This window comes from Orcinus orca, chromosome 15, assembly GCF_937001465.1.
Source record: "Orcinus orca chromosome 15, mOrcOrc1.1, whole genome shotgun sequence".
Classification (NCBI taxonomy): domain Eukaryota; kingdom Metazoa; phylum Chordata; class Mammalia; order Artiodactyla; family Delphinidae; genus Orcinus; species Orcinus orca.
Genome location: NC_064573.1, coordinates 49,250,731 through 49,268,215, shown reverse-complemented (window position 1 = coordinate 49,268,215; position 17,485 = coordinate 49,250,731). Strand labels below are relative to the sequence as shown.

General features: G+C 38.3%; 1 protein-coding gene across 6 annotated transcripts in view; it reads right to left on the bottom strand.

The window, feature by feature from the left end:
- The window catches only part of OSBPL1A (oxysterol binding protein like 1A), a 213,516-nt gene that overhangs the window by 10,827 nt on the left and 185,204 nt on the right, over nucleotides 1–17,485 (bottom strand). For all 6 annotated transcript variants that reach the window (XM_033435290.2, XM_004273743.3, XM_049697555.1 and 3 more), the window contains 5 exons: nucleotides 8,130–8,264; nucleotides 7,043–7,140; nucleotides 5,642–5,824; nucleotides 1,098–1,205; nucleotides 100–189 (listed from right to left, as the gene is read on the bottom strand). In XM_033435290.2, coding sequence (XP_033291181.1) covers nucleotides 100–189; nucleotides 1,098–1,205; nucleotides 5,642–5,824; nucleotides 7,043–7,140; nucleotides 8,130–8,264 — 614 coding nt within the window. The remainder of the gene's footprint in view (nucleotides 1–99; nucleotides 190–1,097; nucleotides 1,206–5,641; nucleotides 5,825–7,042; nucleotides 7,141–8,129; nucleotides 8,265–17,485) is intronic.

The following is a 17,485-nucleotide window of genomic DNA, read 5'->3' as shown; positions in this document are numbered from 1 at the left end:
TTACTGAAATGCTTGTTTCCTAGATAATGGCAGATTTTAATAACACTTTATTTAGTGAACGACACCTATACCAGTCAGCATTTAAAATGGAAACTTTACCTTTTATCTTGAATGTAGCCTTCAACTTTGTGTAACTCCTTACCAAAAAGGCCGCATGGCTTAAAATTCAACACACATTTGTCCGCAGTCCTGTAAAGGAGATAGTGAGCTCAGGTTACCGTTCAACACAGAAGCCGCTGGAGAGAACAGTGACTGTGAAAACCTTTCTCGTAGCAGCTGCTGCTTACTGACTTCCTAACGCATGCCAGGCTCCACACAGAGAGCATCATAATTAACCCATAATCAGTACTGGACCCACCACGGAGAAAATGTAAAGCAAAGTTAATAAAAAATAAGGGACTTGCTGTTATGGAATGAATGTTTGCCCACCAAATTCATGTAGTGAAGCCCTAGTCGCCCACGCGAGGGTATTTAGGGGTAATTAGGTCATAAGGGTGGAACCCTCATGAATGGGATCAGTGTTCTTCCAAGAAGAGATACGGGGAGACGATCGTTCCCTCTGCCATACAACGACGTGAGAAAATGCCCAACTTCAAACCAGGAAGAGGGCCTTCACCTAGCATTAAATCTGCCAGCATCCTGACCCGGGACTTCCCAGCCTCCAGAACCATGAGAAATAAACGTCTGCTGTTGAAGCCACTCGGCCCGTGGTGCTCTGTTACAACAGCCCGAGCCAACTAGGACACTGGCCTAAGGTCACAGAGTAGGATTTGAACCCAACTCTTTTCAACTTTCGTGTTTCTCCTGCCACCCATCCCCACGTGAACAATGCAAACTAATCAGGATCAGCAAAATGAGCTGAAGGAGGCGGGAATGAACATTCCCCAAGGCTGCAGAAGCTCTGAGTTCCCCAGTCTCCCCTAATCAGAAACTTTAACATAAAATCTGTTCATTAAATAGATGGGCTTCATTTACTCCAGAGCTATACTGCCTGGTTCTTAAATCATCATCAGGCTGTACTAGAACGTTTGTAAAAAGACTACTGGCACCCTCTGATGACCACTGAAGGGACAGGGGAGGAGGACGAAGCATCTCACTTGTGGTTTGTGATCTCCACGTTGCCGTACTGCTCAATCCAGAGCTTCCCCACAATGATGTTATGTACACAGCAGGTAGGATTTGTCCACGTATATGCTTCATTGTGTCTGGAGAGCAAAAAGAAAACCAAAGCCCAGAAAAATCAGTGAGAAGTGTTACTCTGTTTGAAAAGTGCATTTGCCTCAAATGCTATTACTCAGGATAACACATCAGACTGCTGGAGATGACCAAACTCTAAGACCGTAAAAACTCTGCTGGTGTTAATCACAGTAAAATAGGTATCATCTGACTCCTCTTATTGTTTCTTAAAAGGATACAAAAGCTTAAGAAAAAAATCCTATCTTTCTACCAAACTCCAAATTAAACTATGTACATAATCATCTTAAGCATTCAAAAGTTTGGTGAAAACATAATAAACAAAATTAAATTAGAAGTAGAAAACAGTCTATTTAGTACTTTCTAGTTCACCAAAGGGAAAAACTTGTGTATGTGAATAAGCTCCAATTTTACACATCCTTTGCTTTTCAAAACATTTGTTTTACATCTTCGTACATTTATGTCTAAATTTATCTTTTAATTTACAAACAGTAAAATTCACTTTTCTTGGTGTATCTAGTTCTGTGAATTTTAGTGCATGTGTAGATCTTTGTAACTACAACTATAATCACAATATAGAACAATTCCATCACACCATCCACAAATTCGCTCATGCTGCCCCCTATGGTCAAACCCTCCCCCAACCATAGTCCCTAAACAACTCATTTGTTCTCCATTGCAATAGTTTTGCCTTCTCCAGAATGTCATATAGGTGGGATAATACACCATGTAACCTTTCAAAATTAGTTCCTTCATTTGTATAATCCATTTTAAATTCTACTTATCAATAATTTGCTCTCTCGTATTTCTGAGTAGTATTCTACTGTATGGATGTATCACAGTTTAACCATTTACTTACTGAAGCATGCTGGGTTGCTTGGTGATTACAATTAATAGTACTATAAACATTTGGGCACAGGTCTTTGTGAAAATGTTAAGTCTTTATTTCTCCAGAGTAAACACCTAGGAGTGGACTGCTGAGTCATCTGGTTAACATAGGATTAACTCTGTAACCCTATGTTATCTGGTTAACATAGGGTTAACTCTGTTCTCCAGAGTGGCTCTGCCATTTTAGATTCCCCCCAGCAATATATGAGATTTCTGGTTGCTCTTGCCAACACTTGGTACTGTCAGTTCTAAAAATTATTTTGATTTTGGACATTCTAATAGGTGTGTAGTGGTATCCCACTATGATTATGTATTTCTTTAATGACTAATGCTGTTGAGCATGTTTTTGTGTGCTCATTTGTCATCCATATATCTCTTTGGTGAAGTGTCTGTTCACATCTTTTGCCCAATTTCTTATTGGGTTGTTTGTTTTCTTATTGTTTTAAGAATTCTTTACACATTCTAGATACAAGTCCTTTGTTGATAAATGATTTGCAAATAATGTTTATCTATCTATGGCTCCTCTCCATTCTCTGAAGAGTGTTTGTCACTGAGCAAGAGTTTTTCATTTTGATAAAACCTAATTTATCAATTTTGTCTTTTCTAGACTGTGCCTTGGTATTATACCCATAAGATGTCATTGCCTAATCCAAGGTCATAAAGGTTTTCTCCTGTTTTCTTCCAAAAGCTCATAATTGTATATTAGATTTTAGCCTATGGTCTGTTTTGAGTTCATTTTTGTTTAAGCTGTGAGATGTAAGTTGAGGTTCATTTTTTTTAACATACGTACTTCCAACTGTTCCCACACCATTTGTGGAGAGGACTATCCTTCTTCACTTAATTGGGTTTTTACCTTTGTCAAAAATCAATTGACCATGTTTCTGTGGGTCAGTTTTTGGATTCTGTTCTCTGTTCCCTTGATGTATGTGTCTATCCTTTTGTCAATACAACATTGTCTTGATTACAACAGCTTTACTGTTAAGTCTTAAAATTAGGAAGTGGGAGTCCATCAATTCTGTTCTTCCTTTTCAAAACTGTTTTGGCTGTAGTGTTTCATTTGCCCTTCCATATAAACTTTAGGATCAACTTCTCTTTATGTATCAAAAATCATCCTGGGACTTTTAAATTTAGATTGTGTTAACATAGATTGCTTATAGATCAATTATGGGAAAACTAACATCTGAATTATATTAAGGATTCCAAGTATGGTGAGACATAGTATGACTCTCCATTACTCATAGTCTTTGATAACTGTCATCAGTGTTTTATAGTTTTCAGCATGTGGATCGAGAACATATTTTATTATCGTCATCCTGCTATCGAGCCTATCCAGTTATTATTTTTGTTACTGTAATTTTTCAGTACTAAAATTTCCAGAAATACTTTCATTTCTTTGCTCCAATGTCTTTCTATTCATTTTAAGAGTTCATCTTTATGTCATGGAGCATAGTTATAATAGCTGCTTTGAAGTCTTTGATACAGATTTCAATACCTGAGTCACCTTGGGATTAGAGTCCGTTTATTGTTTTTTCTTTTATCTTTCTCTCTCACACAAGGAGATCGTAGAGTACTAGACTTTCTCTGACTTATTTCGCTTAGCATAATGGCCTTGAGGTCCATCCATGTTGTTGCAAGTGGCAAAATTTCATTCTTTTTTATGGCTGAGTAATATTTGTGTGTGTGTGTGTGTGTGTGTGTGTGTGTGTGTATGCCACAATTTCTTTGTCCATTCATCCAACGATGGACACTTGAGTTGTTTCCATATCTTGGCTGTTGTATGGAATATGTATAATATGTATAATAATGCTGCAATGACATGGGGGTGCAGATATCTTTTTGAGTTAGTGTTTTTGTTTTCTTTAGATAAATACTCAAAAGTGGAATTGCTGGATCACAGTAGCTCTACTTTGAATTTTTTGAGGAACCTCCAAACTGTTTTCCATAGCGGCTGCACCAATTTACATCCACCAACAGTGCACAAGGGTTCCCTTTCCTCCACATCCTCACCAACATTTATTTCTAGTCTTTTTGATACTAGCCTTTCTCACAAGTGGGAGGTGATACCTCATTGTGTTTGATTTGCATTTCCTTGATGGTTAATGATGTAGAGCATCTTTTCATTTACCTGTTGACTATCTGTATGTCTTCTTTGAAAAATGTCTATTCAGATCTTCTGCCTACTTTTTAATTGGATTTTTTTTTCTTGCTATTGAGTGGTATGCATTCTTCATATATTTTGGATGTTAGCCCATTATCAGATACATGATTTGCAAATATTTTCTCCTATTCAGTAGGCTGCCTTTTCGTTTTGTTGATGGTTTCCTTTACTGTGCAGAAGCTTTTTAGTATGATGTAGTCCCACTTGTTTATATTTGCTTTTGTTCTTTTTGGTGTCAGAGTCAAAAAATCATTGCCAAGACCTATGTTAAGGAGCCTACCACCTATGTTTTCTTCTAGGAGTTTTATAGTTTTCAGTCATATGTTCAAGTTTGTAATCCATTCTGAGTTAATTTTTGTGTATGGTATGAGAGAGGGGTCCAGTTTCATTCTTTTGTATGTGCCTGTCCAATTTTCCCAAAACCATTTATTGAAGAGACTGTCCTTCTTCTGTTGTATATTCTTGCCTCCTCTGTCGTAAATTAACTGACCCTATTTGCATCGACTTATTTCTGGGCTCTCTATTCTGTTCCATTGATCTATGTGTCTGTTTTTATGCCAATACCATATATTTTAATTACTATAGCTTTGTAATATAGTTTGAAATCAGGGAGCATGATGCCTCCAGCTTTGTTCTTCTTTCTCAAGACTGCTTTGGCTATTTGGGGTCTTTTGTGATTCCATAAAAATTGCAGGATTGTCTATTTGTGTGACAAACGTCATTGGAATTTTGATAGAGATTGCACTGAATCTGTACATCGCTTTGGATAGTATGGACATTTTAACAGTATTAATTTTTTCAATCCATGAGCACAGAATTAATTCCATTTACAACTGCATCAAAAAGAATAAAATACCTAGAAATAAATTTAAACATGGAGGTGAAAGACCTGTATATTGAAAACAACAAGACAGTAATGAAAGAAACTGAAGATGACACAAATAAATGGAAAGGTATTTCATGGCAATCTTTTTTCTATTGCAAAAGAAGAGAACTTTCAACTTAACCTAATGTCTAAGATGTACCAATGTGATTGTTATTTCAATATTTCTCAAAGTGAATTCACTTTAAAAGATGGTTAACCAAAATATTATTACCATGATATATAGAAAGCTTGTCTCATAAGAACTGTCATGCAGTGATTAACTCCGTTTTATCTTAAAATAGATCCAAACAAACACCACAGTCAAACATCAAGTTAAACTTTTTACACATACCTAGGCTGATTAACAATGGCTATGGCCATGTTTCTCAAATTCTTTTACATGATGGCAGAAAATTTACACTTCAGAAAAGCAGTTTGTCTCCACCTTTTGAACAACAAGGTCAAGTCTGTGTGCAAGTGTATATACTAATGAGTAGGTACACATGAAAAGAGTTAAAGGCGTGATTCTGACTCACTCAAGGAGCTCCAACGTGATGGTTCCTTTGGGTTCTGCTTCTACGCTCTTCCCCCAGAACTTCAGTTTGGGATAGATTGAGCCATGAAAGATGAAATCATTGTTTAATCCTTCAGCATGAAATGCACTAATGGGTGGGTGATGGCTGACCTGCTCAGAGATGAGTCTGAAACCAAGGTCATCTCTTAAGATTTAAAAAACAAACAAAAAAAGGTAGTGTTATATAATAAACTGTTATCACAGAACGTATACATTACTGTCATTTCCGTGAAAAAGCAATGTTAAAGTATTAAGGAAATAGATTTGACGAAGTAAACAATCCTTTGTTATAATCCTGATGGAAGGACAACACATGAGCAATTGCACATATGCAACCCAAACAACTAAAATCAATGTTATTATAAACCTAGCTACTTAAACACATTAAAATAAAGAACACCCACATGAATTTGGGTGATTTTCATGAAATTTAAAACTTATCATTCCATTTATATTAAGATTGAAGAATCTAATGTATCTCCTTTACAAACATCTAGGGAATAAATGAGATCAAAATTTGTGGAGGGAAGAGAAAGATTGAGAAAAACTAAAGCCAAATGAATTCCCTAACTGTGTGTAAAGAAGCAAGCTACAGCAGGAAATGCAGCTCTAGATACATTCATTGCCGTATGCCAACAGTGTAAGTTTATGCTAATATATTTTATATGCTTATTAAAAAAAACCCAGAGACTTCCCTGGTGGCGCAGTAGTTAAGAATTCACCTGCCGGGGCTTCCCTGGTGGCACAGTGGTTAAGAATCCACCTGCCAAAGCAGGGGACACGGGTTCGAGCCCTGGTCCGGGAAGATCCCACATGCCATGGAGCAACTAAGCCCGTACGCCACAACTACTGAGCCTGCGCTCTAGAGCCCGCAAGCCACAACTACTGAAGCCTGCGCGCCTAGAGCCCGTGCTCTGCAACAAAGACAAGCCACCCCAATGAGAAGCCCGCGCACCACAAGGAAGAGTAGCCCCTCCTCGTCCCAACTAGAGAAAGCCTGTGCTCAGCAACAAGGACTCAATGCAGCCAAAAATTAATTAATTAATTAATTAATTAATTTTTTAAAGAAACAAAAAACCCAAAAAACCCCTATCATGCTTTATGGTCTACATAAGGAGAAAGGATGATAACTAATCCCATGAGATCAGGAATACTGAAATCCTTGTAATGGTTCATTTTATGTATGTTTTCATATTTTTGGCATAATTTCTAAAATAAATATCATAGACACAAACAAAATTGTTAACTTTCTTCAGTCATACAAAATGTTGGTAAATGCTCAAAAAATATACATTTTCATTTGAAGAGCTATGTAAATCATGGAGATTCAACTATCCACCTGCAATAGTGTGAAAGATCTTACCGAACTAATTCATAAGTCTCTCCCAGAAGTGGGTTGAAAGGCTTTCCAGTGCGTTCCCACTGAGAAGCAACAGCAGATACAGCAAATGCAGCTACACACTGTGGGACAGAGCATTAGGAGAAGTTAAAAATAGCCTTGCTGCCTCCTCATTCTTTCAGGAACTGAAATTCTGCTGAAAACAGTAATTTACAAAATGATTTTGAGGAGTTTAATTACTTTGTATTTTTAACACGGCTTAATAAGCAAACTAATAAGCAAATGTGGATATTCAGAATGAAAATTACTCTGAGACTTCCTAAAGATCATCCCAACTATGCTACAAATTCTCTCAAGGACTTTTAAAAAACTCTCAAATCCTAAATTACTCTTAATTCCTTTAAAATTTCTAAAAAGTACATCACTTTTAGGATGGGGCGAAAAAACTAAACAAATTGGTATCAAGTCCAATGAGGTTGGGAAAAGCTGATTTATATAAATGAAAAGACAGAATGACTCCATTTAGAATGCTATTGCTTTGTTGGAAGAAAAAGAATGTATCTACTATACTCTCCCTGTGTCTAGTCAATCCATATACATCACATGAATGCCTTCTCTTCAGAGGAAAACAAAAAAGTGCAATTCCTTGTTGTCCTTTGTTTTAACCTATAGTAGTATGTGTATATTTATATACACACATAAGCATAAATACACATATTTATCTGTGTATGTATGTATCTATTCCTTCTTGGAAACACTGAGAAAGTCTGAAAGAATGGTTGAATATTTTTACCCTAACACGATGCTACCTTCTAAAACAAAGACTCAGAAACAGCTCACCAACATCCAGGTTTGGTTTTGGACCACGTTCTGCTTCTCTTGCAATTCTCGTTGGTCTTTCCACTACGGTGGCACTCTGACTAGAGGGTGGCGGGGAAGGAACACAGACGACTCTCCAAACATGCTGACTATGTAATGATAACGTTTGCTAGCCTCACACTGGACTTAACATGAATTCTGTGCATATGTGTTTGGGGCGGGGGGAGGGGAGAAGGTGGCAGAGAAGACTTCCTAAGACTTAGACCTTTCCCAGTGCTTGCTTGACACATACCTGCATCCTTTCCACAGGATCAGCAAATGAACTGGCCTTGTGGATGAGGTACGTATGCTCCATATATTCAGTGAGTCGCTGCAGGAAGCTCAAAGGCTCGTTAAATATGACTGGCATGGTGATCTTGGAGAGTTCCTATTTAACAAAAAAAATGGAAACCGTGATGCCTAACATACACAGCAAACTTACACGCTGCTGTCTCTACATAACACGTTCCTGGAAAGGAAGTCACAGAGAACAGCACATTTAATTAGTGTCAGTTCAATTTCATAATCTTCCCAGAGCATCTAACCATGTGGAGTATATTGTTCTAGGCCTTGAAGGAAATACAAAGCCTACCCAAACATTCTCCTTGGCTTCGAGGAGCTTGCAATCTACTGGTGAGCAGTGAGATGATGACTATTAATAAGTCTGCCTCAGATCAGAATTAGGAAATGGCATATCAAGGTCATGGGGACACAAAGACCAAAAATCTTCATAGTGGGCTAAGGAGCAACCACATATACCATTTTTGTGGACAATTTTTCAAAGGAATTTCAGACTGTTTTTTGTTTTTTTTGCGGTACGCCGACTTCTCACTGTTGTGGCCTCTCCCGTTGCGGAGCACAGGCTCCGGACGCGCAGGCCCAGCGGCCATGGCTCACGGGCCCAGCCGCTCCGCGGCATGTGGGATCTTCCCGGACCGGGGCACGAACCCATGTCCCCTGCATCGGCAGGCGGACTCTCAACCACTGCGCCACCAGGGAAGCCCCGGACTGTTACTGCCTGACAACATTGAGGTTTTCTGAGAACACTGATCCATTACACATTGTGAACTGGGGTACTAGAAGGCTATTGTGTATTTCACAGGATAGGTTTTAAATTCTATCTGCTAGAATGACACAATCACAGTAGACTTCCAAAAATAATTTAATGATTGGGTAGGGGTCCTCTGACCTGAATTGCAACCTTTTAACTCTGCTTACCATATCCTGCCAGCAAACAGTCGCACCATGAGATCTTTAACAAATTCACTAGGGAACAAACTTATCTTGGTTTTCTCTGGAATAGTCTGATGATCTTTCCAACCTTCCACCTACTATTATTTACCTTTCCCGTGAGAATCACATCTTTCATGAAGCCCGCTGACTAAAGTCATGACCCCGTGAACCATCGCAAGGTGCCATCGAGCTTGAATGCCACCTGTCTTGGCTCTGACTTTCCCCCTCTAAACATCCACATTCTTACAGATATGCACAATTAAAAATAAAGTAACCTTCACAAAACTACTATCGGAACGCATAAAATAAAAGCTCACTCATTAGCATACAATACTGCAGAACGCAGACAGACGTGTAGCAGCTCAATGTAATGAAATGGTAGGTTTACTGCTGCCTCACTGGGAAGACAAAGGAGAACGGGAATGCATAAGGAGATGAAGAAAAGAAGGCTTTACTATATACACCCCGAGATCTCAGTTAAGTGCAAAAATTCACTGCTGGGGCCAAGTCCAGAAAGCTGGGACTGCCAAGGCTTTTCTTAATTGAGATATCTTAGACTCTCTTTCTTCTACTTAATAATGTCTTCATGAGTTTTTTCTTAAAAAAAAACAACACAAAAACTAATAGAAGAATATGTAATTCTCAGTCATGGAAGTAAAGACATGAAAATGCTCCTCCCCTCAGAGGCAAAGCACCTCCAACAGTTTGGGATACAATGCTGGGTGTTTACACACACGTGTATGTACACACATATATCTTATCAGATTCTTTTAATGCATGGGATCTGCTCTATGTATTGGCTCATCACTTGCCTTTTTATGCTGTTCCTGTGTTCGGAGGTCTTACATACACGTACATTACAACACCGAGTCCATCAAGTTCTTTGTAATCGCTGCACTGCGCAGTGGTAAGATGTCAGAATCAGACTGAGTTCCACTTCAGGCTTTCTCATTTACTAGATGTGTGACTCTGGCCAAGTTAAACTCTGCCAGTTTCCTTATCAATAACATGGCACTAATATAAGTGTATATAACATAATCTACTACAAAGCACTGTTATAAGACTAATATTTGCAAAACACTTAGACCAGTTCTGGGCACATTAGTAAATGCTATATGTATTTGTTAAGTTTTTTTAAAAAGTCTATCTATAGATATACCATAAACTATTTAATCTTATCCTTTAGAACATGAACAAATATGGTTTTAAAGTAAATTTCTGTAAGTGGGATTTCTGGGTCAAAGGTGTGTGCTCACTGAAAATTTTTACAGTTACTACCAAGCTGAATGCCTTCAACCCTTCAACCCTTTATCAATTTGTACTCCTACCAATGCTTCTGGGAAGTCAGATTTTCTTTTAACATCAAAGGGAGGGGCACTACTTCCAATCTGTTCATTCAATCATGGTCATTTTCTTTACACAACTATTTAATTCAAGAATAGTCAAATGTTGTAATGGTGCTGGGTAGTTCATGTATAACTCTAGAACGAAGATTAAAAGACATAAGTATTAAAAGTAACTATAACTATGATAATTTGTTAATGGATACACAATGTAAAAAGATGTAAACTGTGACACCAAAAACATAAAATGGCAGGGAGTGTACAAATGTAGAGCTTTTGTATGTGTTTGAAGTTAATTTGTAATCAGCTTAAAACAGACTGTTATAACTATAAGATGTTTTACATAAACCTCATGGTAACTACAAAGCAAAAAACCTATAGTAGATACACAAAAGATAAAGGAATTTAGGCATACCAACTACAGAAAATCATCAAATTCACAAAGGAAGAAAGGAAGAGGAAAGGAACAAAGGAATTACAAAACAGAAAACAATGAACAGAAGAGCCATAGTGAAACCACATCTATCAGTAATTACTTTGAATGCAAATGAACTAAATTACCCAACCAAAAGACACATAGTGGCTGAATGGGTTAAACAAAAAACAGAAAACACCAAGACCCAGCTATGCTGACTACAAGAAATTCACTGCAGCTCTAAGGACACATACATATAGAAAGTGAGAGGATAGAAAAAGACATTCCATGAAAATGGAAACAAAAAGAAAGCAGGGGTAGTTATACTTGTATTAGACAAAACAGATTTTAAGCCAAAGAATGTAATAAGACACAAAGAAGGTCATTATATAATGTAAAGGGGTCAATTCATCAAGACAATATAACAATTATAAGTATTTATGCATCCCAAATAGGGACACCTAAAAGCAAATATTAACAGATCTTAAAAGAGAAATAGAGAGCAATACAAGAAAAGCAAGGGATTTCAATTCTCTACTTTCAACAAGGGATAGATCATCCAGACAGAAAATCTTAGTAAGGAAACAATGGGTTTAAACAACATGTTAGACCAACAGACCTAAGAGACATATACAGAACATTCCATGCAATAAAGGAATACACAATTCTTCTCAAGTGTATATGGAACGCTCTCCAGGACAGACTATATATTAGGCCACAAAACAAGACAATAAATTTAAAAATAGTGAAATCATATCAAACATCTTTTCTAACCACAATGGTATAAAATTAGAAATAAATTACAAAAAGAAAACTGGGAAATTCACAAATACGCGAGAAGTAAACATGCTACTAAACAACCAATAGGTCAAAGAAGAAATCAAAAAATATCTTGAGACAAATGAAAATGGAAATACAACATACAAAACTTACAGGATGCAGCAAAAACAGCTCTAAGAAAGAAGTTCATGGCAATAAACACACTAAGAAACAAGATCTCAAACAGCCTAACTTTACACCTCAAGGAACTAGAAGAAGTCCAAAATTAGTAAAGGAAGGGTAACAAAGATCAGAGTGGAAAGAAATGAAACAGAGACTAGAAAGATAAATGCAACTAAGAGCTGTTTTTTTTTTTAAAAAAAAAGAGGGCTTCCCTGGTGGCACAGTGGTTGAGAGTCTGCCTGCCGATGCAGGGGACATGGGTTCATGCCCTGGTCCGGGAAGATCCCACATGCCGCGGAGCGACTAGGCCCGTGAGCCATGGCCACTGAGCCTGCGCGTCCAGAGCTTGTGCTCCACAACAGGAGAGGCCACAACAGTGAGAGGCCCGTGTACCACAAAAAAAAAAAAGGTAAAATAGACAAATCTTTAACTATACTCACCAAGAAAAAGAGAGGACTCAAATAAGTATAATTATAAATGACAGAGAAGATACTACAACTGATGCACAGAGGATCATGAGAATGCTGTGAACAAATATATGCTAACAAATTGGACAATCTAGAAGAAATGGATAAATTCCTAGAAACATGCAACCAACCAAAACTGAATCATGAAGAAATAGAAAATCTGAACTGATCAATCCCTAGTAAGGAAACTGAAGCAGTAATCAAACACCTGCCAACAAACAAAAATCCAAGACCAGATGTCTTTACTGGTGAATTCTGCCAGACATTTAAAGAAGCATGAATACGGATCCTTCTCAAACTATTCAAAGAAACAGAAGAAGAGGGAACACTTCCAAACTCATTTTACAACGTCAGCATTATACTGACACCAAAACCAAAGACAAAACCAGACAAAGAAAACAAAATTGTAGGCCAATATCCCTGATGAACACAGATGCAAAAGTCAAGAAAATATTAGCAAACTGAACTCAACAATACATTTAAAGGGTCATACACCATGATCAAGTGGGTTTTATTCCAGGTAAGCAGGATTGTTCAATACAAGCCAATCAATAAATGTGATATATGACATTAATAAAACAATGGATAATCTCAATAGATGCAGAAAAAGCATTTGACAAAATTCAACATCCTTTCATGATAATAACTCTCAACAAAGTGGGCATAGAGGAAGCATACCTCAACATAATAAAGGCCATATATGACAAGCCCACAGCTAACATCATACTCAGTGGTGAAAAGCTGAACACTCTTCCTATAAGATCAAAAATAAGACAAGGATGCCCACTCTCACCACATTTATTCAACACAGTACTGAAGTTCTAGCCAGCGTAATCATGCAAGAAAAAGAAATAAAAGGCGTCCAAATCAAGAAGGAAGAAGTAAGATTATCTCTATTTGCAGATGCCATGATATTATATGTAGAAAACCCTAAAGACTCCACCAAAACACAATTAGAACTAATACATGAATTCAGTAAAGGTGCATGGTACAAAATCAACATACAAACATCAGTTGTGTTTCAATTCACCAACAACAAACTATCAGAAAGAAAAATTAAGAAAACAATCCCATTTCCAATATCATCCAAAAGAATAAAACAGTTAGGAATAAAATTAACCAAGGAGGTGAAAGAGCTATATACTGAAAACTGTAAGACATTAATGAAAGAAACTGCAGAAAACACAAATAGACAGATATTCTGCACTCATGGATTACAAAAGTTGTTAAAATGTCCAAACTACCCAAAGTGATCTAAAGATTCAATGCAATCCTTATCAAAATTCCAATGGCATTTTTCACAGATATAGAAAAAAACAATCCTGAAATTTGTATGGAACCATAAAAGACCGTGAATAGCCAATGCAATCTTGAGAAAGAAGAACAAAGCAGGAGGTATCATGCTCCCAGATTTCAAACTGTATTACAAAGATATAGTAATCAAAACAGTACAGAATTGGCATAGAAATAGACAGGCAGATGAATGGAATAGAATAGAGAGCCCAGAAATAAATCCATGCATTTATGGTCAATTAATTTTTGCTAAAGGAGCTGAGAATATACAATGGAAACAATCTAAGTGTCCGTCAATGGATGAATGGATCAAGAAAATGTGGGTGTGTGTGTGTGCATGCATATATCTATGTGTGTATATATATACACTCACACACAAATACATATACACACACACACACACACACACACACACGGTATCACCCTTACAAAAGAAGGCCATTTGTGACAACATGGATGAACCTGGAGGGCCTTATGCTAAGTGAAATAAACCAGACAGACAAACACTGCATGGTATGGTATCACACATATGCGAACCTTAAAAAAAAAAAGTTGAACCAATAAAAACACAGTAGAAAGTCGTTGCCAGGGGCTTCAGGGTGGGGAAAATAGGGAGAAGTTGGTAACAGGGTATACACTTTCAGTTATAAGATGAATAAGGTCTGAGGATCTACTGTATAACATGGTGACATGACTACAATTGATAACACTGTTTTGTATAAATGAAATTTGCTAAGCGAGTAGAACTTGAATGTTCTCACCAAGAAAGGATACATATGTGAGGTGCTGGATGTGTTAATTAACTTGATGGGGGGAATCCTCACAATGTATACATATATCCAATCATCTTGATGTAGAATTTAAATATTTGTCAATTATAGCTCAAAAAAAAAATCCACCAAGATTGTCTCTCTAAAGCAACTTGGCTGTACAGAATATGCATACAGAAATAAAACTGTTTCAAAATAGCTTTTAAAAAAATTTTTATTTAGCACCTACTAGGTGCCAGGCACTGTTTTAGACACTGGATTAAAAGTCTTATTATAGCCAATTCTGACCTGGAATGCCCTACTCTCTTCAGTTAACTCTTGTATCTCCTCCCCGCTAGGATTTCAGGAGAGTTCAAGTCTCTCCTCCTCGACTATTCCAGTACTCATTGATTTCTCGCCTCTTCCAGCTCCTGGAGCACCAGAATCTGTATCGCACAATGTAGCATCTGATCACAGATTATACAGCCTGCTGCTATGTCAGGGGTACTAACCAGCTTATCTTGCTAACTACACAGTAATACAATTCCTGAGGTGAGGGATAATATCTTATACTCCGCCTGCATCCTCATCACCGCAGAGAGAGCAGAGCACATTGCAGGCACCCCTGCCCTATGTGCTCCTGTATGTTTCCACTGCCCCCGAGTCTACTCCTATTTGGGCATTTATCACAGTGCACTAGACTCTCCTGACTCTTTCACTGGAATACAAACTCCCTGAAGTCAGAACCCTCTTGTTTAATGATGCACATATTCACAAAGCAAAATGAGGTTAAAAGTAGGTTACAAAGCAACATGTTCAAAAGTAGTTTAATTTTGTAAAATACATGTTTTATAGACAAATATTAGAAGGTAGTAGCACCAAAAAGTTAACAGTGGTTGACTCCAGGAGTTGGTAGTCCAGGTAATCTAACACTTTCAGCCTGGCAAAAGGAAGGGATGGGGAAGCTGACAACCTTGCACCGCAGAAGGTGGACCGCCTTACGACATACAGGCTGATGTTATGCTCATCATAAAACAGACAAAAGCACGATGGAGAAAGAGAACAACAAAATATACCCAGGTTAGTCCAGTCCTGGGTTCCAGAGACAGTAGAGTATTGTGGTTAAAGGAATGCCTTGGGAACAGAAGGCACAACGGTGGCTGCCAGGGCTGGGGGGTAGGGAGGTGGGAAGTTGTTGTTTAAGGGGTACAGTATGTCAGTTCCACGAGATGAAAAGAGTTACATGGGTGGTAACGGCAGCATAATGTGAATGTACAAACGCCACTGAACTGCACGCTTACAAATGGTTAAAATGGTAAATACTGTGTTCTGTGCTTTACCACACTTGAAAAATAAAAGAATGGGCTCTGAGAGCACACGCCCCTTGCCACCTGATGCTTGCATCACTGAGTCCCTCACCTCTCCGCCCAATGGGGGCTTAATTATGTACCTCACAGGGCCTGTCAGGATTAATTAGTTCATACAAATCACTCAGAACAGTGTCAGGCATACGTTAAGTGAGCAATAAATGTTAGCTATGATCATTACTATTAACAGTACATTCAAGATTGCCAAGTCCTCCAAGGCCATGTAGAGGCATGGCGGCTTTGAAGGCTGGGATACCTCATCCTGTCGCCTGGGCAGCGAGCTGCAGAGAAGCCACTCAGATGGCAGGGTGGCTTGAGTTCCAACCTTAAAAGGTGAAGAAGTGAGGGAAGGACACCTGTTCCCCCCGGAGCCCCAGTCAGAAGCCATCGCGTACTCCCCGCTGCTGAGGCCCTCGCTGCTGGCTGACTGTCCCGTCCAATCGCCAAGATGACAGGGGTTCACCAGGGTGGCGACATGAGCCCTGGCCCGTGACAGTATGTGACGTAAATGATGCCATTTCTGGCTCTGCTCTCGTTTTCTACATTTCGCTTTGTCACGCACAACAGCAGGGTGAGATTTATTTTAAAGGGATTTAAAGGATTTATCCGTTAAAGGAATGAAGAACTTTACCTAAGTTTGATTCTGAGCTTTTTTCCCTAAAAAATACTAGACTATTATACACTCACTGAGGGAATAAGAGACATGCCGGGGGGGGGGGTGACAAGGCGTTTGGCGCTTCTGTCATTACAGCGGCTCAGATGGGAATCCAGGCCTAGGGACTTAATCTTTCATCTCTATAGCGACACTGTATACGTCGCCATACCCTCACATAATCTCCCTGAGAAAATATGCGAGCAAGAATGGGACAGTCACGTTGTCTACTAGCCGCTGGCTGCTCACCGCCAGTTGGCTAGACTTCATGTGAGTCAGCAAGTCAATGAAATAGTGGTTTGTCAACTCTGGAAACCAAGGTACAGAGGACATGGTTTTATCACCCATTCAATGGGCGGACTATTTTTTAATCATTTGAAAAGCTCCCCAAATTCTGAAAGGGTCTTTAAATTCAATTTTATAATCCAGAATAATGTAAACACCTTCCTGCTTCTTTTAGTAACTCAGAATGTAAGCGTTCAAGGAAATGAAAAGGCACATTTGTGGCCCAGGTAATAGACACAGAGTGGAAGGGACAGAATAAGGCCTGAGGGAACACAGATGGCCATAAAAACCACCTTGACTGCACAGAAGAGTCTAACATGCTATTTAAAATACAGCAGTGGACTTGCAATTTTTTGCCTTTATTAGTCTGTACAACTATTGATATTTTAATTGTTAAAATCTACAGTTCCCTGGATACGTAATGAAAAAACTCGGTGATACAAACTATATTTCATTCCCTCTTGGAAATTCACACAGACCCTGTTTTTACTTACAATACAATGAGGTTGGGTATTGGATTTGTTAGATACTGTACACAACTAATTAGTACTGCATACATTCCAATAATAGGAAAAGCAACAGTGCATATTATGAAGGTCAAGTTTCAGGAAGAAACATGAGCTGGAATACTTTTATCACTGAGAGCTTTAGTCAGCTGGAAAAATTAAATATTTATGCCAGGCAATCCTACCTTGTGACCCAGCTAAAAGCAAAGTTTACATGTAGCCATACAAATTAATAGCAACTAATGATGAAACTGAAGAAACTCTTAATTGCAGTTGCTCATCAGCCGACCAACGGACAAGAATAAGAAGGGAGAAGGCTGCTTTGTCACTTACGCACTATACAAACCAACAAGGCCA